Source organism: Grus americana, chromosome 19, assembly GCF_028858705.1.
Source record: "Grus americana isolate bGruAme1 chromosome 19, bGruAme1.mat, whole genome shotgun sequence".
Taxonomy (NCBI): Eukaryota; Metazoa; Chordata; class Aves; order Gruiformes; family Gruidae; genus Grus; species Grus americana.
Window position 1 is genome coordinate 7439848 of NC_072870.1, and position 20477 is coordinate 7460324.

The 20477-nt window shown below is 40.2% G+C and overlaps 1 protein-coding gene across 9 annotated transcripts in view; it reads right to left on the minus strand.

Annotated features, from left to right (window-relative positions):
* The window catches only part of CUX1 (cut like homeobox 1), a 278459-nt gene that overhangs the window by 94109 nt on the left and 163873 nt on the right, over positions 1-20477 (minus strand). For all 9 annotated transcript variants that reach the window (XM_054847175.1, XM_054847169.1, XM_054847168.1 and 6 more), the window contains one exon: positions 6451-6499. In XM_054847175.1, coding sequence (XP_054703150.1) covers positions 6451-6499 — 49 coding nt within the window. The remainder of the gene's footprint in view (positions 1-6450; positions 6500-20477) is intronic.

Genomic DNA, 20477 nt, shown 5'->3' on the forward strand with positions numbered 1-20477 from the left:
TGTAATGCTGCCGTGCGCTTTCCAATTAAAAATAATAAAAAAAAAAGCCTTACACAATATATCCAGTTTAAATTATTCTCATTGTTTCCTGACAAGATAATGAATAGCATGAACTGAGTGCTCTTCTACTTACAGTAAAATGTTAATTTGATCAAAGACCAGTGGTGTGAATAGCAAAATGAGATACTTACAAGCAAAAAAGTATAACCTTTCCCTTAAAGTTCCACCAGCCAAACTATATTTCCTTATTATATGCTAAATTCGGTGCTATACATGGCAAAATCTTCCTATGGGCTAGGAGTGTATATTATCACAAGTAATTCTGCTGAAGTTAATGAGCCCAGTTATGGCAGTAATCACCATGCTTGGTTTTAAGCGGTTGAAGCTGATGTTCTTACTTGCAAGCTGCTGCAAAAGCTATGTTTCTCGGAGTACGAGATCAATTAAAGCACGCTGGTTCGATGCGCTTTCATTTTCTAACTTTTGAGATATAAAAATTTATTTAGAAACCTTTAAACGACCCAAGCTTTCACAGAAAAACAGAAAATCTGTGACATGAAAGACTCTTCAGGGCTCTGACACCTATATTTTTCCAGCAATGAAGAATTACATGAAAATAAGAAAAAAACCTCCAACAAATAGAAGAGGTTGGGTTGTCTTCATTCTTGTCTTCAGGCTATTGCACTTTCCTTTGCGCACTGAAAGGCTGCCAGATAAATGTATTCCCAACTGAAAGCCAAGCATTTACAGGAAACTCCTGTGTTTGCATGAAAATAATATTAACCGTATTTTGCCTTTATACAGCACTTCTCCGTGCAAGGATCTCAATGCACTTTATAAAGTAAATGTTATTATTCCCATTGATAGTGAAATCATAGGATTAAGTGAACGACCTCATCTGCTATAAACCGGCGTAACGGCGCTGAATTCAGCGGGGCTATGGCACACCGTGATAGCAGAGGATCCCGTTCATTGCAACGGGAGCCTGAAATAAAAAGCAAATTCTCTGGCAGTATCAGTGCCAGGCTTGGTGCAGGGAAGGACTCATGTCAAGATGAATACCCTTCCTCCTGGAAACATAAAAACAAGGACTGCCTTGTCACTGGTTTTGTTTCGTCCGAGCAAAGCCCCCTCGTGCAGCACTTGCTCTACCTCCATTCTCTTGCATCTGTGTTGCTAAGTGAAAAAGGAGAATTTATTCCATCTGCCGCTCAAAAGCATACATATTTTATAGCAATCTCACTTACTGGGAATATCTTTTCAAACCATTTTCCAATGTGATTTGTGAGGAGATAGGAAGGTACCGTACCCAATGAAATTAAAAAAATCTTGAGAACAGGATTTCTGCTAAAATGCCCTGGTGAGGTTTTCTCTCTACTTCTATAGCAGACACTGGTTTATATGTGTTTTAGTGGTAGTTTGGTTCAAAAAATGCTTAAATGCACTAACCCTTTCTCTACAGATCTTAAAATCTAACACTATGTTTCTGTGGAATAAATGGTACTGATACAGTCTGGATTATTTAATAAATGGCTATGTATTTTAGAAACAACAGTTGTTCTTGTTTCAGAACAGAAACAGAAGTTTCTATATTTGACTTTCTTTCCCCAGAAAAAATAAGAAGTAGAAATCTGGGAGCACTATCAACACCGTGAAGATGGAAAGAAAACCAATGGAAACATTTTGCTTTTCCAAAGGGATAACATGTCATAGACACAGAAGAAAAAAATAAAATTAATTCTTTTTCTACAGCTTTCACAATATAGTCCACCGAAAAAAATGTCCCATGTTTTCTTTCTGGTATTACTCCCAAAATCTAAGGATACCTGTATCTGAGTGTTTTTCAAATCTACTTCCTCCTCCTCCTCAAGATTAAAATACAATAACCCAGGATCAACCAACCCTAACCAAAGTTCTTATCTTGTTCTTTTAAAAGTAAAAAAGCACTTTTTTCCCAGGAAGCCCAAATTACAAAGCCCATTACCCCCTTTTTTTTTTAAACAATGTGAACTGAATGTATAAAGCCAGTGAACAGTTCTGGATACATCGATGACATGAAACCACAGGCTCAATATTAAAACCTTAAAATGAGCCTGCCTCTTTTGAGGCTCAATATTAAAACCTTAAAATGAGCCTGCCTCTTTTGTTTTGGGTTGTTTTTGTTTTTTTTTAAATTTAACACTCTGAAGTATTTCTGTTTTCACAATGTAGGAATTACTCTTTTCAACAGAAACCTCAGTTTTTCTCATGCACAACTGGGTGATTCCAGGTTGCTAGACGAAGTATAGAAACAGAAGGATAATTCATTTGAATAAATTTGTCATCCCAAAGATTTGTGACTTACTGCCATAAACCCTTATCAGAAAGGTGTAAACTTGAAAAGGTACAAGAAGTGCTAACCATAAACATTTGTGTAAAATATACATTCACGCCACTGTAACTGTTGCAAACGCAGAAAAGTACACTGGAGCTTCATTAACTTCACTGATTGGAAATTGTAATATTCTGGGAATCAAACAATAAAAAATTCAAAGATGCTATATCCCAAACTATGATAAATCATTTATTTTGACAAGGAAGGGTAGTTTAGTTTTAATTATTTATTATTATACTTCGTAGCATATCAGAAAATATGCAGTGATTTATTGTGCAAAATGAAATCTTAATAAAACGAGTCCCTTCCCCAAACTACAGGATTATTAAATCTTCATGGAAATGCAAGGGTGAACTCTCGGGTTATTTTCGTTATCTAGCTGGCAGGTTAGTAAAGTGAAAATAAGCCATTCCTATTGCATTTAGTTGTGTTTTCAGCCCTTTATAGACCCAAGCCATACAAGTCATCCAGCCTTGGGGAGGAGGAGAGGATCAGAGAGGGCTCCCAGACCCCCGGCTGCCGCTGCCCATGGCTCTTCTGCTGTCTCGCAGATGATGCAGCTGCATCCCACCGCTAAAGCAAGCGGGGGCTATCGGCTTCAGACTTTACTCCCTGCTAAAGCTATAGGTCATGGAGCTAATGGCTCCTCTTGTGGCAGGCGTGGGCAGACCAGCCGTTTCAATGGACTATTCTTGTCCTTTTTGTACTGGTTTAGAGCTCTCAGGACTTCAAAGTGGAAGGGTAACTCCACACGCCACCGCTGACACCCACCTCCCAGCCAGAACCCACCTAACCCCAACAGCGGGTGTAAATTGGTGTGCTTAAATTACTCTCTCTGAGCTTTGTGAGTCCGAATGAGACTAGTTCTGCTAAAACCCCACTCAAGATCTCGGATTAACAGCACTGAGTGCCTGGATTAGCAGCTGAGGATGGGCTGTCGTCCCAGCAGCCGTGCTGCCACCACATCCCTACCTCCAGCATCCGCCTCCAAACCCCGCTCAAGTCAGGGGTTTATTTCTCTCATTGGTTAGGTTCTGGTTTAGGGGAAAATTCAGTTTACACATTGAGCTAATGATACAATGGAGAGAAACCGAACTTTGCGGTCACGACCTCTTTTTCTTTCTAAGCAGAAAATTGCAAAGCTCATTGGTATTTAAAAGTAATTATTTCTATGAGCTAGTCATTTCTTCTGGAGATGATAGCACACAAACAAGCCCAGAAAGCTCCTGCATGAATCCAAGGATCCAAGTGAGGTAAAAGAGAGAGCGGGAGAAGAGAGGTGATGGAGTCTGAAGACTAAGAAGAACGGTCCGTGCTTCACCCAATGGGACACGAGGGTGGGAGTTACCACATCGACTCTGTCCCTGTGGCTTTCATCACCCGGAAGATGAATACCTGGATCAACGTCAATGCGTACGTCCACCCTCTTGTTACTGCAGAAGTGGAGAGGGAAATGGCACTCCCCACCTCTTAGGAGTCAGAGAGGTGAATAAAGCAAGGGAAATTCAGAAATGCAAGCTCTGGATTTAAAAAGAGCCATAACTGAGAAAGGCATTTTCAAGAAATATCAGATATATACAAATTTACAGCAAATATTTTTCACATTTTCAGTGGAAACATTCTGTAAATTTCTGCTCCGAATCCCAGCCGTTTGGGTCAATGTTAATTCCAGAGCAGCAAAACATCACATCAAAATCAGCAAGGCAGTCTATCCTCAAAGTAGGAGTCATGCTGAGCACTACTCTTTAAAGGTAGCCTTAATAATGGAGAATAAGTACTTACTGAAATGGTAAAAGGAAATGTTAATTTAACTATTAAATACATAATTATGTTAAGTACTTGTTTCTGCAATTGTAACACTTCAGCCTGATGCAAACTCACATTCTGGCCTGTGCAATGGATTTAATTTCTTCCAATTCTTTTTTTCTCCCCAACTACAGAGGTAAAACACAGGAATTGCTGCTACAAAGATTACTTAGTTCTAATTTATAGAAGTGTTTTATAAAGGTAAAGCATCACACAAGACAAGGACTACGGGTATGTTTCAGCAAATCAGCAACTCGCTGCTCCTGCTCCTCCACCGGTGAACGTTCCCGTCCCTGTCTCCCCCAAGGCCACATGCTCCCCTCGTGTCCCTCATCTCGGCACTGATGCTTCTCCCACATTTTGTTGAGCTGCCTCGATTCGTTCAACCCCCAGAAAACAAACCTGGCCCCTTCACCCCAAATCCAGGCTTTTCTGCAATTACTGAGCTCAATGGACTCAACGAAGGGTCCCCCAAGTGCGAAAGCTGCTGTTAGGAAGGGGACAGGACCGCAGCAGCTGGGGGGGGGAAGATGGGAAAGGGGAGATGGAATCACCTCTTCTGGCTTTACAGCAGCTCAGATGAATTGCACACTGATGCTTACAAACAGATTTAGAGTTGGCTGAATTACAACCAAACTAAGGCTTATGCACATAAGCAGTTGTAAATTTTGACTAATTTTAAAAACCCAATAAAGTAAAAAAAAAAACCCAAATCCCACATTGCAGGTTTGTTCCAGTTAGATAGGAAAATATCTTTAGTATTTCTGTATAAATATATATATTCCATTTTAGTATGGCAATGAGGACATTGGAAATACCTGTTCTTTAACTACAATCACTTTTCTACTCTGAGAAAAGAAAAAAACTACTGGGTAAATTATTGCTACAACTTTGCAAAACGTACTGCCTTTGCAAAAATCACAAAACAACTCTACCAAAACATCTTTAACACCTACATCATTTCTAAAAAGTCTACAGATTTTCAAATAATTACTAGCACTTTCATAAATATTTAACGCTGTCTACAAAAGTTCTTTGACAGTACTAAAAATCCACTGTGCAAACCCCAATTTTCTTTTACTGACTAAATAATCAACCCAACAAATCTGCCTTCTGCTTCATTAGTGTTTTTCCAATTTATAAAGAGCTCACGTAGAGGACAATATACTTGCTATACTTGTCAGCTGCACCAGGGGAGCGTGGGGGCTGAAAGCTGATCGTGCAAAAGGAAAAAGAGAAAAGAAACCAGCAGCTGGGAGGGGGGGATTGCTGGGGGGGTGTGTGTTTAGTTTTCAACAGGATCGGTGACCTGGTCTGGCTCTCGGCGCGGCTCCACAACCACTACTGCCAGCACGAGGCGTGCAGCAGAATCACACGGCACCACTGTTCTTCCTGGACTGAGCTGCTCTTAGGTAAGCTTCAACTGGATTATAAACTCATAAACTGAGAGACTTAAAATGTGTAATCTCTGATCTCACCTGACAGAGGGATTAACGAAGCTCACTGATAAGCAAATGCCTGGTTGAGGTTTCCCTCTGTGAAACCATCACCCATTGCCTATGTCACCTGTGAATCCTTCATCACCTCAAACAGTCGCTCAAAGTACAGACTGGACCAGAAGAGCACTTCGCTTAGGTGCTGGGTTTGGGGTTTTTGTAAAGCTTTTTATTTTAAAAAGTTCCAAAAGCGCCACTTTCTCGGGAGCGTGTGCACTGGGAGGGAATGCGGGAGAGACATTTAACAGTCTACCAAATTAGCATCTGCAGGAACAAATTACAATTTCTTTGTTCTCCTGCATGGCACAGTCTGATCCAACCCGTGCTAAAAATTAATATGCCAATAAAACCTTGCAGAAAAGGAACGAAAAAGAAAAGCCCAGAGAAGTCCAAAAAAGCTGGAGCTGCGGAAGCAGGTCAGGCCTCCTTAGGTCAGGCTGCTGGCAGAGGTCCTTTAATTTGGGTGAACGAGTTCCCTGCATGTCTGAGTAGGGGCCAACATGATGGCTTTAGAAACATAAACCCAAGAACAACTTCAGTGGGAAACAAGTTTAAATTATTAGAAGGTAAATATATGACAAGCACTACTCTACTGTGCATACAATCCTTACAGAGTATCCCTAAAGAGTTGTATTTTTCTGTAAATTTGCATATTTTCTTACTCTACACAGTTATGACTGCTAAGTGCATATAAAAGAACTGTCATGAAATCCAAAAGAGAAGGAAAAAAAAGTCACACTTAGAATTTTATGAGGGACTCATTTAAAATCCTACCTGATTTGCTCTTTCAAGGTCTGTCATGATCATCTCGATTTCATCAGCCCTGCGAGAACAAGAGAGCAGAAGTACTGTTATCACATGAAGAATGCCTGCTATATGAGTTGACCCACGGTACAATTGCAACATTCATACAAACAATACCAATTTTCAATATTTTTTTGAAAGGACACAGTAAGGCTGATCAGCTAATCTTTTGACTGGTAAAATCCTCTTGGGTTTCAGCTCTGTGGACTGGTTTGCAAGTCTCCTCCAATTCCTTTGCCTGTTCCCTTTTTGCAATGAAGTGTATCGATATCTGAGTATATTCATTAGATCTTTGAACATCTTACTCCCCAACCTTCTGCAGAAGGGCAGTGTCATCTCTCCTATGTGTAAAGGTGCTTCACAAGTGATAATCAGGGAGAAGTCAAAGACTACAGTAATTCAGTCAACTACTTGTATGCACGTACACAAAAGTAGCCTGTTACTCTTCTGTTTCAGTGTGCCTAGAAGTTTGGTTCTAAATTTCGCTAAAAAAAAAAAAAATAAATAAAAATCATGAGGTCAAAGAGACAGAGAAATTTATTTTATGTTATGCAGAAAAGAGTTTTTTGAAACTCTAAATTTAGACTCGGGTTCTTAATGCACTGTACAAAGGTGAGCAGGAAAGTCAAAGGGTTGAAAGCTATACACATAGCCAAGGAAAAATAGAACCTTCACATACGTGTGTCAGGTGGCAGCTACCAGCCCTGACCCTTTAAAAAACCCAGCATTACACAAATGGATCCAATCCTTAAGCAATCTTTTTTTATCACCATGCTGAATCACAGGCAAATATTTCACACTCGTGCTCTCACTGAGAAAGGTACCAGGAAAAGGGCTACAGACCTAAAAGTATCTTCTGTATCAATATAATAAGCCATATTACTGCTCCCCAGACATTTTGCCTGTCTTGTATCTCTGGACCATATGGAAGCAATAAACACTATCCTCCTCTCCTATGAAGAGCAGCTTTAACCAACAAGTCCTTTTGCAATCTGCCAACACCAGAATGTCTGTTTTTTGTTTTTAATCTGTAGCAGATCATTATCAGGAAAAGCTGTGAAATACTGGAATTCCCTTCCTCTGCCGATGCAGAAAAGTCAGGGTTTGTTTTTCTGCTGATCCCACGGAAGATCCATTTTTCTATGCAGGTGTTTGCTGGGAACGATGGTTAATTGAAGTACATCAGGGTACTGGCACACTCGACACTGGATCATTACACTGAATATTGACTTACTCTTCAACAGCATTTTAGGTTTCTGCGTGCACACTTAGGGAAATGCACTAAAAGATCATAACAAGTAAATGTGTATGTATATAAATTAATGGAAAATTATTTTTAATTACAGCCTTTAATGTTGTCGGGGCAACATGAATTGCCTTTTGAAAAAATCTTTTGGACAATAATGGAAAACAGATTAACATGTGTTTTCTTGTGCAGGAGAAGCTAATGTGCTCTTACTTTGGAAAGAAATCATGCACACGATGTTTTGAATTAATAATAAATAATAGACATTAGTTACTGAATTGAACAATCACTCCTCGGGCAAATAAGGACACAAAGTGTGCAGGGAGTAGCCAGAAGACTAACCTGCACAGGTTAACGTAAGCCTACAATAACACTTTCGATTTCTTTAGCCTCTGTAGCTGTCAAACATCTTTTGGTTTAGGCTCCAGCCCCCAAATACTTGTTAACCCGCTTATGGAAATTACAATATTTCACATGGAAAAGATGTTCCTAAGACCATGCAAGTGACCCCATTATGTATCTGTAACAGAGATAAGAAGGAAGAAAGCATCCTAATGCACTCAAAAAAAATATTAAAAATGTTTCCCAGCATTTTACAAATATTTTTAGCCAGGATAGTTTGAGGATCCTCTTTATATAAGCTTATGCATTCAGGCTGAATTTATGTGTGAATGCCTCAGGTTATATGGAGCCAGTAAACGATGTCTGGATTATGTCACATGCCTCCCGGATCAGAGCTGGGAATGTCCCATCCCAACACGCAGGCTACAGCTTAAGCAAATCCAGTTTCCGCTCGCTTCTCTGTAGGGTTTGGAGAACAATAAAATCACTGCCTTTCCTCCCAAACAGGGGGTGCCAGGTATCAGCCAAAGGTCTGAAAAACCGCAGAACCTGAGAAGGGTGAAGGACTCAGAAGCACAAAACTGTCAGACCAGGAGAGAAAGAGTGCTCTGCGTTGGGGGCAGAAGGGTTGTTTTTCAGTTCAGCCAAGGGAACTTTTTTTATTTTTTTTTTAAAGAAAAGAAGATAACTCTGATGCAGAAGAGATGAGCAGGAAGGGGCAGAAGTGTGAGGGGGGCTGGACCCATCAAAGGACCCCCAGCCACCTCTAAAGGTCACTGAGGCAAGTGAAGGCAGCCAAGGGGAGGGAAACGGATGAAGGCAGCGGAGCGAGAGCAGGAACAGAGGGATGGATGTCTGAGGCCAAAGGACCAAGGGGAGATGGGACCAAGAGCGGTAAAGCAGAGGAGCACCCCGGGCCAGCGGAAAGGTGTGTGGCTGCCAGTAAAACAGGCTGAAACACAGGACGGTGCCTGAAAAACAAGGTGAAAGGACTCAGGACAATCCCGTATTTAAAATGGACAGAAGTATTAATACCGATATTTGTATGCCATTTCGGCTGGGGTCAGGATTTAAGAGCTCTATTACAGCACTAGTATACGCAGCCAATTACAAAAAAAAAGCGACCGAGGATATAGAACGCCATAAAAATGACATTTCTGCCCTTCAGCGCGCACAGATAATTCTGACTGAATCCAGTAGAAGTGTCAAACTGTAGCCAAGGGCAAAATTGTCCCTTTGTCCTTGTATCCAGACACACCAGCCGACTGATCCTGAACTCCCCTTTCCCTCGTACGTTTTTTCTACCTAGCTTTTCTGCACACAATCTGTCTCTGCGCACCTAATAAAAGGATTCAACATCTCCACAAAAATTCAAGCAAAACATCTTCAGCCTAGCAGTTTGTACACCAATGAAGGTTAATGCTGCAACCATAAATGTTATCTTTAAGTATAGTAATGAATTAAATTATTCTATATTCTTTCCTAGCACAAGTGTCAACAGCATTCAGAAGAATCTTCAAAAGGAATTCGGTCTTTTCATTTTAAAAGCTCAACTACCACATCAGTAGCTGGCACTCAGCAGTCTAAAATCACTTATTTGAGAAAGTCTCTAATAGCTACATTCACTGTTTGCTCAGCAGAAGTATTTATTATAAAATAAATTACAGTTCTCACCTTTTATACACTCACAGGAACAACTTGCATTGATTTATTGTTTACAAAGCAACCTGTCGAATTCAAATCTGCAAGGTACAAGGAAACTCCACTTTGGCTCACTGAATTAGTCCCACACGGGTCATTTTTGATGTATCCACCATCCGCCACATTTGCTCATTTTCAGACCTTCCTGTTTTAATATTTCTCTTTATTTCAACGGAACCGCTTGACAGGCAAAATACCATCCAGCTCAAGGCTGCCGGCATCTTGGCCTGCAGGTTTTCACTGAAAATCTGGTTGGAATCTTGACGGGAACGAAGGCCAAGTTTAGCAAATCCGTGGTTACACTGACCCTAAATTTCTGACCAAAGTCATTCCATGTGAACTGAACTCACTCATACAGGACACAGGTCTGATGACTTCACTTTTATCTGTCTTCGTTGCTGAAGCAACACGCGTCTCGGCCTCTTGTGAGTGCCTGGATTCCCCCGTCAGCCCAAGAGCTGAAGGCAAGGAGAAAAACCCCGAAGTTCTGTCTTTCTTCAGACAGATACAGAGAATGAGAGTCATTAGTAACAAGAAAACCTTTTGCTAAAATATACTCTTATTTACGGTGTTTTACAGCAGATTTCTACATTGCAACCCAACTTCATTCAGCGTTTGTCAAGGGTGATACTTCACATTAAAACAGATCATGAGAAAAAGATTGGGTAGAAGCTGTTTTCAGGAACAAATATTATCTACCCTGTGTTTTCTCATTCCACAGATACTGTAATCATTTATCTGATCTAATTCCTTATAATCTCTGTGTTAGAGGAAAAGTAATCACGTAAACAAGACAGTTCTTCAGTCTGTATTACAGATAGCTTGTTCTAAGTTTCAACACTTTCAGGCTAAGGAATTTAGGAAATCAAATTTTAAGCCCAAGCATTTGGAGCCTCAGAATAAGCATCACCAAGTAAAAAGAATCTGAACTGTTGTAACAGCATGACCATGAAATATTCTATTATTTCTTCTCTTGCTACTATGTTGAACTGAAAAACAAAACGCATTAAAAGCTATAGATTTTACAAGGTATAAGCTTTTACCAGTCATGAAAGAGCCCTCAAAGCTAACATGCCATCTATAAAAACACAACTTAAGGAGTTTAAAAAAAAAAAAAAACACACCACAAACCCACTTTTTAATTCAATTGCTTATGGGAAATAAAACCTGCAGAAAGGCTCAATTTTCTTTTTAAGATCAAGATAACCGATTAGGTTTGAACAGCGTAACAAGCAAGCAAATTCAAGAATTGGTAACTTGGAAACAGCTCAGTTCTTTTTCTAAATAAAATTAAATCAGATGAAAACCCTAAACGCCATGAAGCTATTTACTTGCAAGCAAGAAGAATCTGGACTTTATGATTAAAATCCAGTTGATCCAACTCCTTCATTTAGATACTAGCTTAAAGAGGCAGAAACAATTCCTTTTTTATTAACATGACAAGCGAATGGTTTGCCAAATCTTGTGGCTACAGCCCCCTAAACATTCAAACTTACTGAACCTTGAAGGAAACTGCTGTTGGATTCTTTATACATGGAAGAACTGAAAAATACAGATGACACTTTTGAAATTGCAGTCGGTGGCGTGGCCAAAAAACTTCACTAGCAGGGCAGATTAATATTTTGGTTTGGCAAAAAACAAACAACATTTTTTCCCACACATTTGTTTTCTTTAAAAACATGTATAAGTTTACTGGTCAGAGCAAACGGTATATGGAGCCATTGGGGCTTGTTAAAATGTTCTAATTACTAAAACATTTATGCAGGCAATTTCAAACTAAAAGCATACATTATCAAGTAATGTGCATTTATGTTCAATTAAGAAAAAAAGAAAAATCCTACTTGTAACATATATCTGTGATCATCACAGAGCAGATTTTGGCCAAATTAGGTAAACAGCCTCTTAAAATTAGAGGCAGTATAACCTAGTACTTTGCTAGCACAAGACAAAATGTGAAGAGTTACTGGGGACATTTGGGAGGGGAAGAAAAGAAGGAGAAGGGCCAGAGCATTAAAAAAAATAAATTAAAAAGGGCCAGAAAAAAGCAATGCATTGAATTTTTTCAAGTTTCAATAAAATTTTTATCAGGGAACATTCCTGGGTCTAGGAAGTAATTTCGGATCACTAAACAACGTCCAAATTGCCTGCAGCCCAATGATCACAGCATTCACTCAGGGCAAAAAAGCATTCCAGCATTTGAATATTCAATTTTATTTTTTCTTTAAGCAAAAAAGAAGGATGACAAATTTTCTACCCAAATTCAAGAGACCTTCTAAGTTCTGCTGGTAGATGCCCTCATCTAATCCCTGCACTTCAGTGACCATGCCAAGGCGCTCGTGGTGCTGGCTTGCTTAATTTTTAGGAAAGAAAGACGAACCAGACACTTTATTTGAAGCTCTTAGAAAGCTTCTGATAGAAGGTAATATTAAAAAAACCCGCTAATTCTATTTTTCTTGTACCTTAAGAGTATTACTGTACACATAGTTTAGGCATTTTTAGAATTCGTAATGATTCTAATCCAACAAACATCCCTATCAGATAAATCCACCTTTATTGCTAATACAACCTCCAACAGTAACAGACATACGTGCTGTACAAAGAAAGAAAGAAATGTTATTTCAGCATAACAGGTATAGCACATCAAAGGGCAAGAACCCACACACTTTTTACTACTAAGTTCTCCAATCTACTTTTCAAATTGCAAGAGCTATAGGTTAATATTTTCTTTCACAGCAACCCTCTAAGGATCTTCAGATCAGATAATCCTTTTTCCAATGTCATATAAATCCAGGCCTCTTGTAAAAGAATTTCTCTGTTCAGGGATTCATAAATCCACCAACTTTAGTAATGAATTGGGTGTTTCCTTTCCTAGGAACTCAATTGAAGAAAAAATCCTCTCTCTGCTAAGCAGCGAAACACTGAAGGCTTTAAATTGAGAGATCAAAGAAATGCTGGTTTCAGGTGCTCCAGCGATTACACAATACGTCATCTGGATTAATCTGGGGAATGGTTAAATGTCCACTGTACATTGTCCAGACCCCTCTTTGCAGTTATCCTATAGTAAATCAAGTTCCTCGCCTAGCACAAAGGAGACTCAATGCTAACTTTTTCAGAGGTTTTTTGTTTTATTAGAATTAATTCTTGTTTCCTCTCACTGCTAGCCTTGCATCCGTGCAGTGCACCGCACAGAGATTCAAGCTGAAAAAATAAACTAAATCCCACGCAAAGATTTCTCCTTAAGCACACCAGGTTAGTATCGTAAGTACCGGGATCAAGCAGTCACATCAGCTGCAGGTATGATCTTCAAATAAACGATGTCCTAGGTGCTTGAAAGATGTCAAGTGATCATCAAATATTGATAAAGGTTAAAGGAACTGCTTATAAAGCCCAAGATATTCAGTAATACCTGGACAATACGAGACAAGAATCATCTCAATGGTTAGAAGGAAAAGACTCTATAGAATAGAACATCTTTCAGTCTGTAGAAAAACTGCTTTCCAAGAAAACCTGCACAGCTCTTTATTTTGTCTTTCATGGCTTAAATCAGGATTTCAAGGATAAGAAAATCATGTTTGCAATTATAAAGTTTTAAACACAATAGAAATCAGCTTTATTCCAGTGACACACTAGGGAGCGGAGTTTCTAAAGATCAGCAGCATTTTCTTAATCATTTTTACTGAGAGAAATTGATGAGTGACACTAATTGATACGCTCAATAAAATATAAAGAGAAAAAATAAGAATTATATATAGCAGAAAATATCAACTCATAGGACCCCAGAGCTGTAACTCCCTTAGTGTTCACACCCACACGACCTTGGCACACTTCGCAAACCGAAGAAGAATGCTTAAGGTAAGTAGCTGGAATAAAGAAAAGGCGTATTGGTTGTATTAAAAAGTAGCCCAATCTATAAATAGATAGTATGTCTTTTTTATTTGATGACAATACTGTTTTCTTACATGGCACATTTATATATATTGCACCACAACCAATACGAATCTTAGCTCTCCAAACTGCTCGTTCCTCTGTTTAAACGCCCCTTATTCAACTACCATCGTGTTTTTCTCTCCATGGGAACAGGTCTCTTGTGACCTCTCCGGGCCCAACCATCACGCTGGTCCGCTGCCTGCTACAAAAAGGGGTATCAGGCAGGAAAAGCAATGCAATCTGTCTTTCTCCTGGTCTCGTGATCAAACACGTCCTCTTTCACAATGTATTTTTGCTTTAGCTTGCAAAGCCCGATGAGTAGTGTTAAAATCAGTAATGAGAAGTGCCCAGATTTGGATCATTCTGAGTTTCCTCCCGCCTCAGACCACTGCTGACAACCCTTTGGGCCATTAGAGAGGTTCAAATAAGGCTGTTGAAGCATGAGAGAATTTCTGCTCCTGAAACTTGCAGAAACAAATGACCTTGTTGAGACGGACCTAAAATTTGGTTTCCACTAACTTCTGTGGGAGCTGGGGAGAAGCCTGCGACCTCACGAGCTGCGGGCTCATGGTCCTGCAGGTTCCTGTACTGGCAGGCAAAGAGAGGAGTCCCCACAATTCGGTTCTGGTGAAACCATTTTGACCTGCTTTTAGAGGCTATGGACAAAAGGAGAAAGAATTTTCTGATGTTTAATCTTTGATGTATTTATGCCTGAATCCCACCTGCCTTAATGTCCTCAGACTGAGATACTGCACCAGTATCAGTACAAACCCACCAGATCTGCAGGATCAAGTCCTCAGGGTGAGGAACACAATCTCCGAGTTCAGGTTATGCCAAATATTCATGCTCAGAGGAGCCGATTTAGACAAACAAACATTTTCAGCTGCCTTCCTGGCCATTGCCAATCCACACTGTGCTGTGCCCTGGGTAGCAGGAGTCACTGCCTGATCCAATATTACGGCTCTGAGGATTTTCTAACAATGCAAGATGACACAGATGCGGCAAACTCTCTATTTCCTAGTGCCTCCTGTTACAAATTGAAAGAGCTTGCTGCAATTCCCCTTTCCTGACTTCAGCTGATTCAATAACGTACCAGAATTTAAACACAGACACCCTTCCCTCTCCCTCACTTGCGCACAAAGCACATCAAAAGCATGGAATTACTCCTGACTTGGCCTTGAGCAGCCAACATGATGTCAATTTTACATGTTTTATAAAGCAACAGCATGTAGAAAGCAACTCAAATGCAGGTCATATCAAGCATGTGACCCACAGAGCAATCAAAGACTGCCTGAAACTGTCATTCAAGGTTCAATCATCTTCTTGCAGGAAAAATGAAACATCTGTGGCCCAGAGAATTAAGTTATGTATTGCATAATTCATCTGGTGTCTGCCACAGCAGCCATTTTAATGCTCTAGTGATAAACATGTTTGATTATTTTTGTTTTGTTTCCTGTCGCCTCCATGGTATTTCTATTTATCTACCCATACTACAACGCATAATGGAGATAACAAATGTACAAAACAGTGTTATGGTCCGCTGATAAGACGTGGGAAATCAGCAGTCTTATTAAGCACATTAAGGCAGCATCATTATTAAACCTTATATTTTGGTTCTTTTGGGTACACTCTGTAGTTATATTTGTTGATGAAATCACTGTTTCCCAAGGATCCAAACATGAGCTTTAGAGGTCTTTCTATTAGAAAGCTGCTCTCCTCATACACAACGCAAGTTTCACACTGCTTCCCAGGTTTTGCACCTTCTCGTGACTTTTGGATCCCGATGTAAGCAGGAGGAAAGTGCATCTCATCCCAGACAACGCAGAGGACCCTCCCTCTTGCCTACTTATTCCACTAGTGGGTTTGTAGCCTGCGCTATGAGAAACCCTGATCTAAAGCGTCCTTTGCAAGCCATTTGGGGAAGTGATTGTTTTATTAATGGTAGCTTAGTTAGATTTGCTCTCAAACTCAGAAACCATAATGCTTTCCACCTACCAGGAACTTCACTTACTTTCAGAACATCTCCTGCAGAGCAGGCGGGAACTTTAAAGCTCCAGGTCCACGCTCTGCTCTCTGGGTGTTTATTCCTGATGCCCAGAGTTGGCCATTTCTGCAGTCCACTCACAAGAGCTTTAGACGTCAGTTAATTTGTTACACAATTAAACAGAGCAGCTGTCATTTCTGTAAAGTTTAATAGACTTGGTCAATACTGGCTTGCTCCAAAAAAGGTGCTTTGCATTGGCTTGATGGACAAAACTAAGCAACAGCCTCTGAAGTGGTGGTGTCAGGCATATTCTTACCCATTTTCATGATTTGGAGCCCACAGGATTCCCACAGCGAGCAAAATCCTCAATATAAAGCAACATGTCAGCACTATTACAAAACCTGATTTGGTAGGACCAGAGTTTACCTGATACCCTGAAAGCTTGCACGCCGTTTCCTGTGATGCTCCACACGGAGGTGAGTCAGTGGATAAAATAACACATTCTCCCGTAAGCCCAAATACAAATAAAGCAATGTTTCCTATCAATTGTTCCTATAAAGTTGTTTAGACAGTATCTATTTTAATAATATCATCTGTCCCATCTGTGCTTTGTAGCTGCCCCCCCATTGCTACTTCCTCCTGCAATATTTCTAGGTCACTCCCTTATCCCCTAAACGTCCTCTCTCCACCTCCCAGCCCACAAATGGCAATACAGATTATGGATTCTTTCCAGCACTGTATACATGGCTGATCAACCAGCAAGTGGAGAGGCAACTGCTGCTCCCACAACCTGCAGCCCTCCACTCAAACAGATTACTTGTCTGTCTTTCCTCTCCACTCCCGACTCCTACAAGATTCACCAGAGCTCCCTGTGCCAGCGATTTCTAATGCTGTTAATTTCTGTCGAAGTCCATCATCGGCTTCCAAGTTAATTTAGGAGGGGAACTGATGAACTGCAAACTGATCACCGAGCAGGCCAGCAGTCAAACAGACCACAAGCTCATGGAAGCTTCATTTCCTTAGGAAGCCAGGCTAAAGGCTGTGGCCATGCGGATGCTACTGCTAGCTACATGCGCACAGACACACAAAGAGGCTGCTCTGCTCCCGCTGCACAAGAGCAGAACTTGTCATTTTTTATTTTGCTTGAAAAAATTGTATAACAAAGTATAAAATAAGAACTTCCTTAAAGACCAAGTCTTATCTGATTAAATCTGCTGCTCTCCAACTCTCATAAGCTGTTTTATAATTGTTTCTCCAAATAAACAATAATAATAATAATAGATAGTTTGGCATTTTGGAAATAAAGCACCTGCAACAATTTACTGATTTTTACTGATGGAGTTAAAATAGATCATTTATCCAAAATCAGATACCTTAATTGGAAGCATCATAGGTGTCATTCTTTCTTATTGGAATGCATACTTAAACTGTGAAGAATCAGCAGGAAGAATTGTCTGTGCTTTGATTAAAGATGCTCCACAAAGACACACAAATATTTTAACTTGCTCAATAATGTCACTGGAGTTACAACATATAAAATCAGTGCATATATCTTGGCAAGGTCATGGGGTTTTTTTGGTTGGTATTTTGGTTGGGGTTTGGTTTTTTTTTAATCACCATGTCCAACCTGAAAAATTACTCTAGGTTTTTGAGTAGTGACGATCCTAAAATGAACAATCTTCCCTCATTCTACATCAGTGCTAAAATCACATATTTGTGTATGTTTGTTTTCTTTAAAACAAAAATAACCTCAAAAATTGGACACTGTTCACAATTTTACCATAGCAACGTATGCATTCCACATTCATCTTTAGGAGTTTCTTTTCAGAGACACTCAACATCTCTTCTTCTCCTTAACTGCAGAAAGAGCTGAGTAGCACAGTAATTTGGAAAATCTAGGTATTAATTTATCTCCTTACTTATCCCACACCTTTGTCCATCACTGTAAGAACCTATAAAATGTTTTTCTTTAACTTACCTCAGTCTATATTCAGTGAAAGAGATTTAAGTCAGTTTGAAAATAAAACAGTACAGTAAGCAATTTTATGTACAGGTGTCACTCCACAGGCATATATCAAGGGAAAATGACTGTTCACCACCACAGCAATGACAGACCATCAGCTCCTACCTTGTGGAGAATGGTAATTTTCCAGTGGCCTGAACATGTATTAGGGTAAATAGAACAGACTAAAGAAAAGAAAGCCATACCTGTTTCGATCTTAGCTGCAAAGCTCAAGTTCTCTAAACTATCCATCCCCTCTCTCCAGTCTGACTTTGGTAACTGGTACTATGGAGTATATAAGACAACATCCTATGTGGCCTTCTGAAGGATTTACTGGCATGAAACAAGATAAGTATGTCTACAGGCCAATAATCTCTAATTTAATATTTCTTACCAAGCTGCTTATGTATCCCTCCAAGCACATTTACTAACAAGCACCCAAACATAATAATATCCTGCTTCCCTACATTGCCAAATGCACCTGTAGCATCTGGTCAGTGCTTTATGATGGACAACAAAAAGGCATTACTTAGTGATAGAATCTGGATAAAAATGCACCTTCTTTTTACCTTTTGCCTTTATCTATGCAAAGGAGATGCACACTGTGCAAAAGAAAAGCTAAATGTTGACTCTGCAGTAACAGAGCATTCAAATGGGAGACGTATTTGGGGAACGTTTTAGATGCTTTTGGCTTTAGAAGTGAATATAGGTGATGTGCCTGTTCTCTGCTAGGTACTCAAGCATTTCCTTCTGGCTATCGAAGAAAACAGCATTACATAGTGTCTGATAAAGGCAACTGCCATCCTTCTATCCAATAAATGGACTGCAAATAGCATAAAGGCTGATGGGAGACATGTTTACTGTACATTTTGAGTAGGTTTTACCTTTCCCATGAGCTATGCTGAAGATTAATAACCAGGATGATTGCTACATTTATAATAATGTATCCAATTACCAACATGGTTTTCTCTCTTCCCAATTTGTTCCAGCTTTGCTCTGAATGGAAACACTACTTCTGTCAAATTGCAATCGTGTCACCATTTTGCAGTTTCAGTTTATAGCTATTGATAGCATGAATCTTGCTGACCTGAGTGACAAAGCTGCAAAAAATGGGCAGAAAGAAACAAAGGAGGGAACGGGAGACCACAGAATAGAGAAGAAAAACCAGAGGAAGGAGAAAAGGCAGGTATTGTCTAAATCTGCACAACAAGCACCAGTTCGTTATTACTCAATGGGGACAGATGCCAAGACACAGAACAATCTCCTGGTCTTCAGATGTAAGAGCTGCCTTCCTCTCTTTCCCTCCCCTCCTCCAGATCTGCTCTCACACCAGTGGGGCATCCCGAGAAGCAGACTCGGCCTCCAGTTGCCCTCAGGAGTTTTACTTGGTGGAGGAGCTGGACGGTAGGCTGGCACCAATTAGATGCTGTGCTGGTGGGAATCAGTGCAGCTTCACTCGAGTCACTTGTACCAGCAGAGTATCTGGCAGATTTTATTTTTACATCTTTGCTGAATATATAAAGCCGCTCAATTCTTTTCTAACTTAAGCCTCCAGTTGTATCGGATTATGAGAGATGCTCACTAATATGATTGACAGATTGCCTGTCTACACAGAATCTAAACTAGATATATATTAGACAGCAAAATGACTTTAAATAATCCTTTGTGGCAAAACCCAACAACACTAGGTACTACTGCAAGCCCTTGGAGGACAACAGTGCAGTATTTTCTAATCTAGCCTTTTACAATTTTATTTACAGAAACACTTCTCAAATTCTCTATTTCCCCTTCAACAGTTGTTTACCCTTTAAAATACTGCTAAAGTAAACCAGCTTCGGGCTTGATTAATATTGTAGTCTGTGGTATGGAACTATTTGATTATTCTGTTTCAACAGCTGATAGAACAGGTTTAGTATTTCCACAGAAGGGGAGTCTGAACTGGAAATAATAGCCTATTGCTGATAACAATCCCTCAACATTTCTACTATAACCAAAAGATACACGCTGATGTCAGAGGCTTCTTCAGTGGATGACAACCATCTTTCCCAAACACGAAAACCAGCTGTAGCACAGAAAAGAAGTAAGATGACGCCACTCTACCTTTTGTATTTGCCTATTTTTTAATGCAGTTCTAACTGTGGTTACCAATGGGTCTTACAGCCACAAGACAAGGATTTGCTTAATGAGCAAGTTCACCCTGTTCAGATGTCTGTTCCACGGCCAAACTCCCTTCCCTGGTTGTTTCCTGACCTCAGGAGGTGTAAAGGTAAGCTTCTAACTGTACCAAGCATCACACCTCCACCTCACTCCCCTCTCCCTCCTGCTGCAGCATCCACATTTCTACATTTCTCCAGGTGTGACATCCTCTGCCCAGCCTGTGAGCTGGCCAGATCTGTAAGCTGCCAAGCCGGACACACAGGCTGGGTGCTGACCTGCACACCAGGCTCCGTGCTCGATGGGACACCCCGGGAAGACACACCAGTTGCAAAGATGCAGCTTCTCTGTCCTCAGTTTAGTGGGTTCAGTTGGATACTTAGCTGGAGCATGAACTTGCACACAGGCACAGCCATGGAGCGGGGGAATTTCCCCTTCTTTTACCCTACGTGGACAGTTTGTGCCATCGGTTCCTGCACTGTATTCGTAAAAGTTTTAAACTGTCCAAATAAAGTGTATCTAGTCTTCTGCTATTTTCTTTAGGCCTCACTCCTTTTATGGCATTAAGTAGTAAATCAGTAATTCAGGGAACCTTACTTTGCTTCTGAAGTGTTATACAAACAGAGAGGACGGGGCCAGAC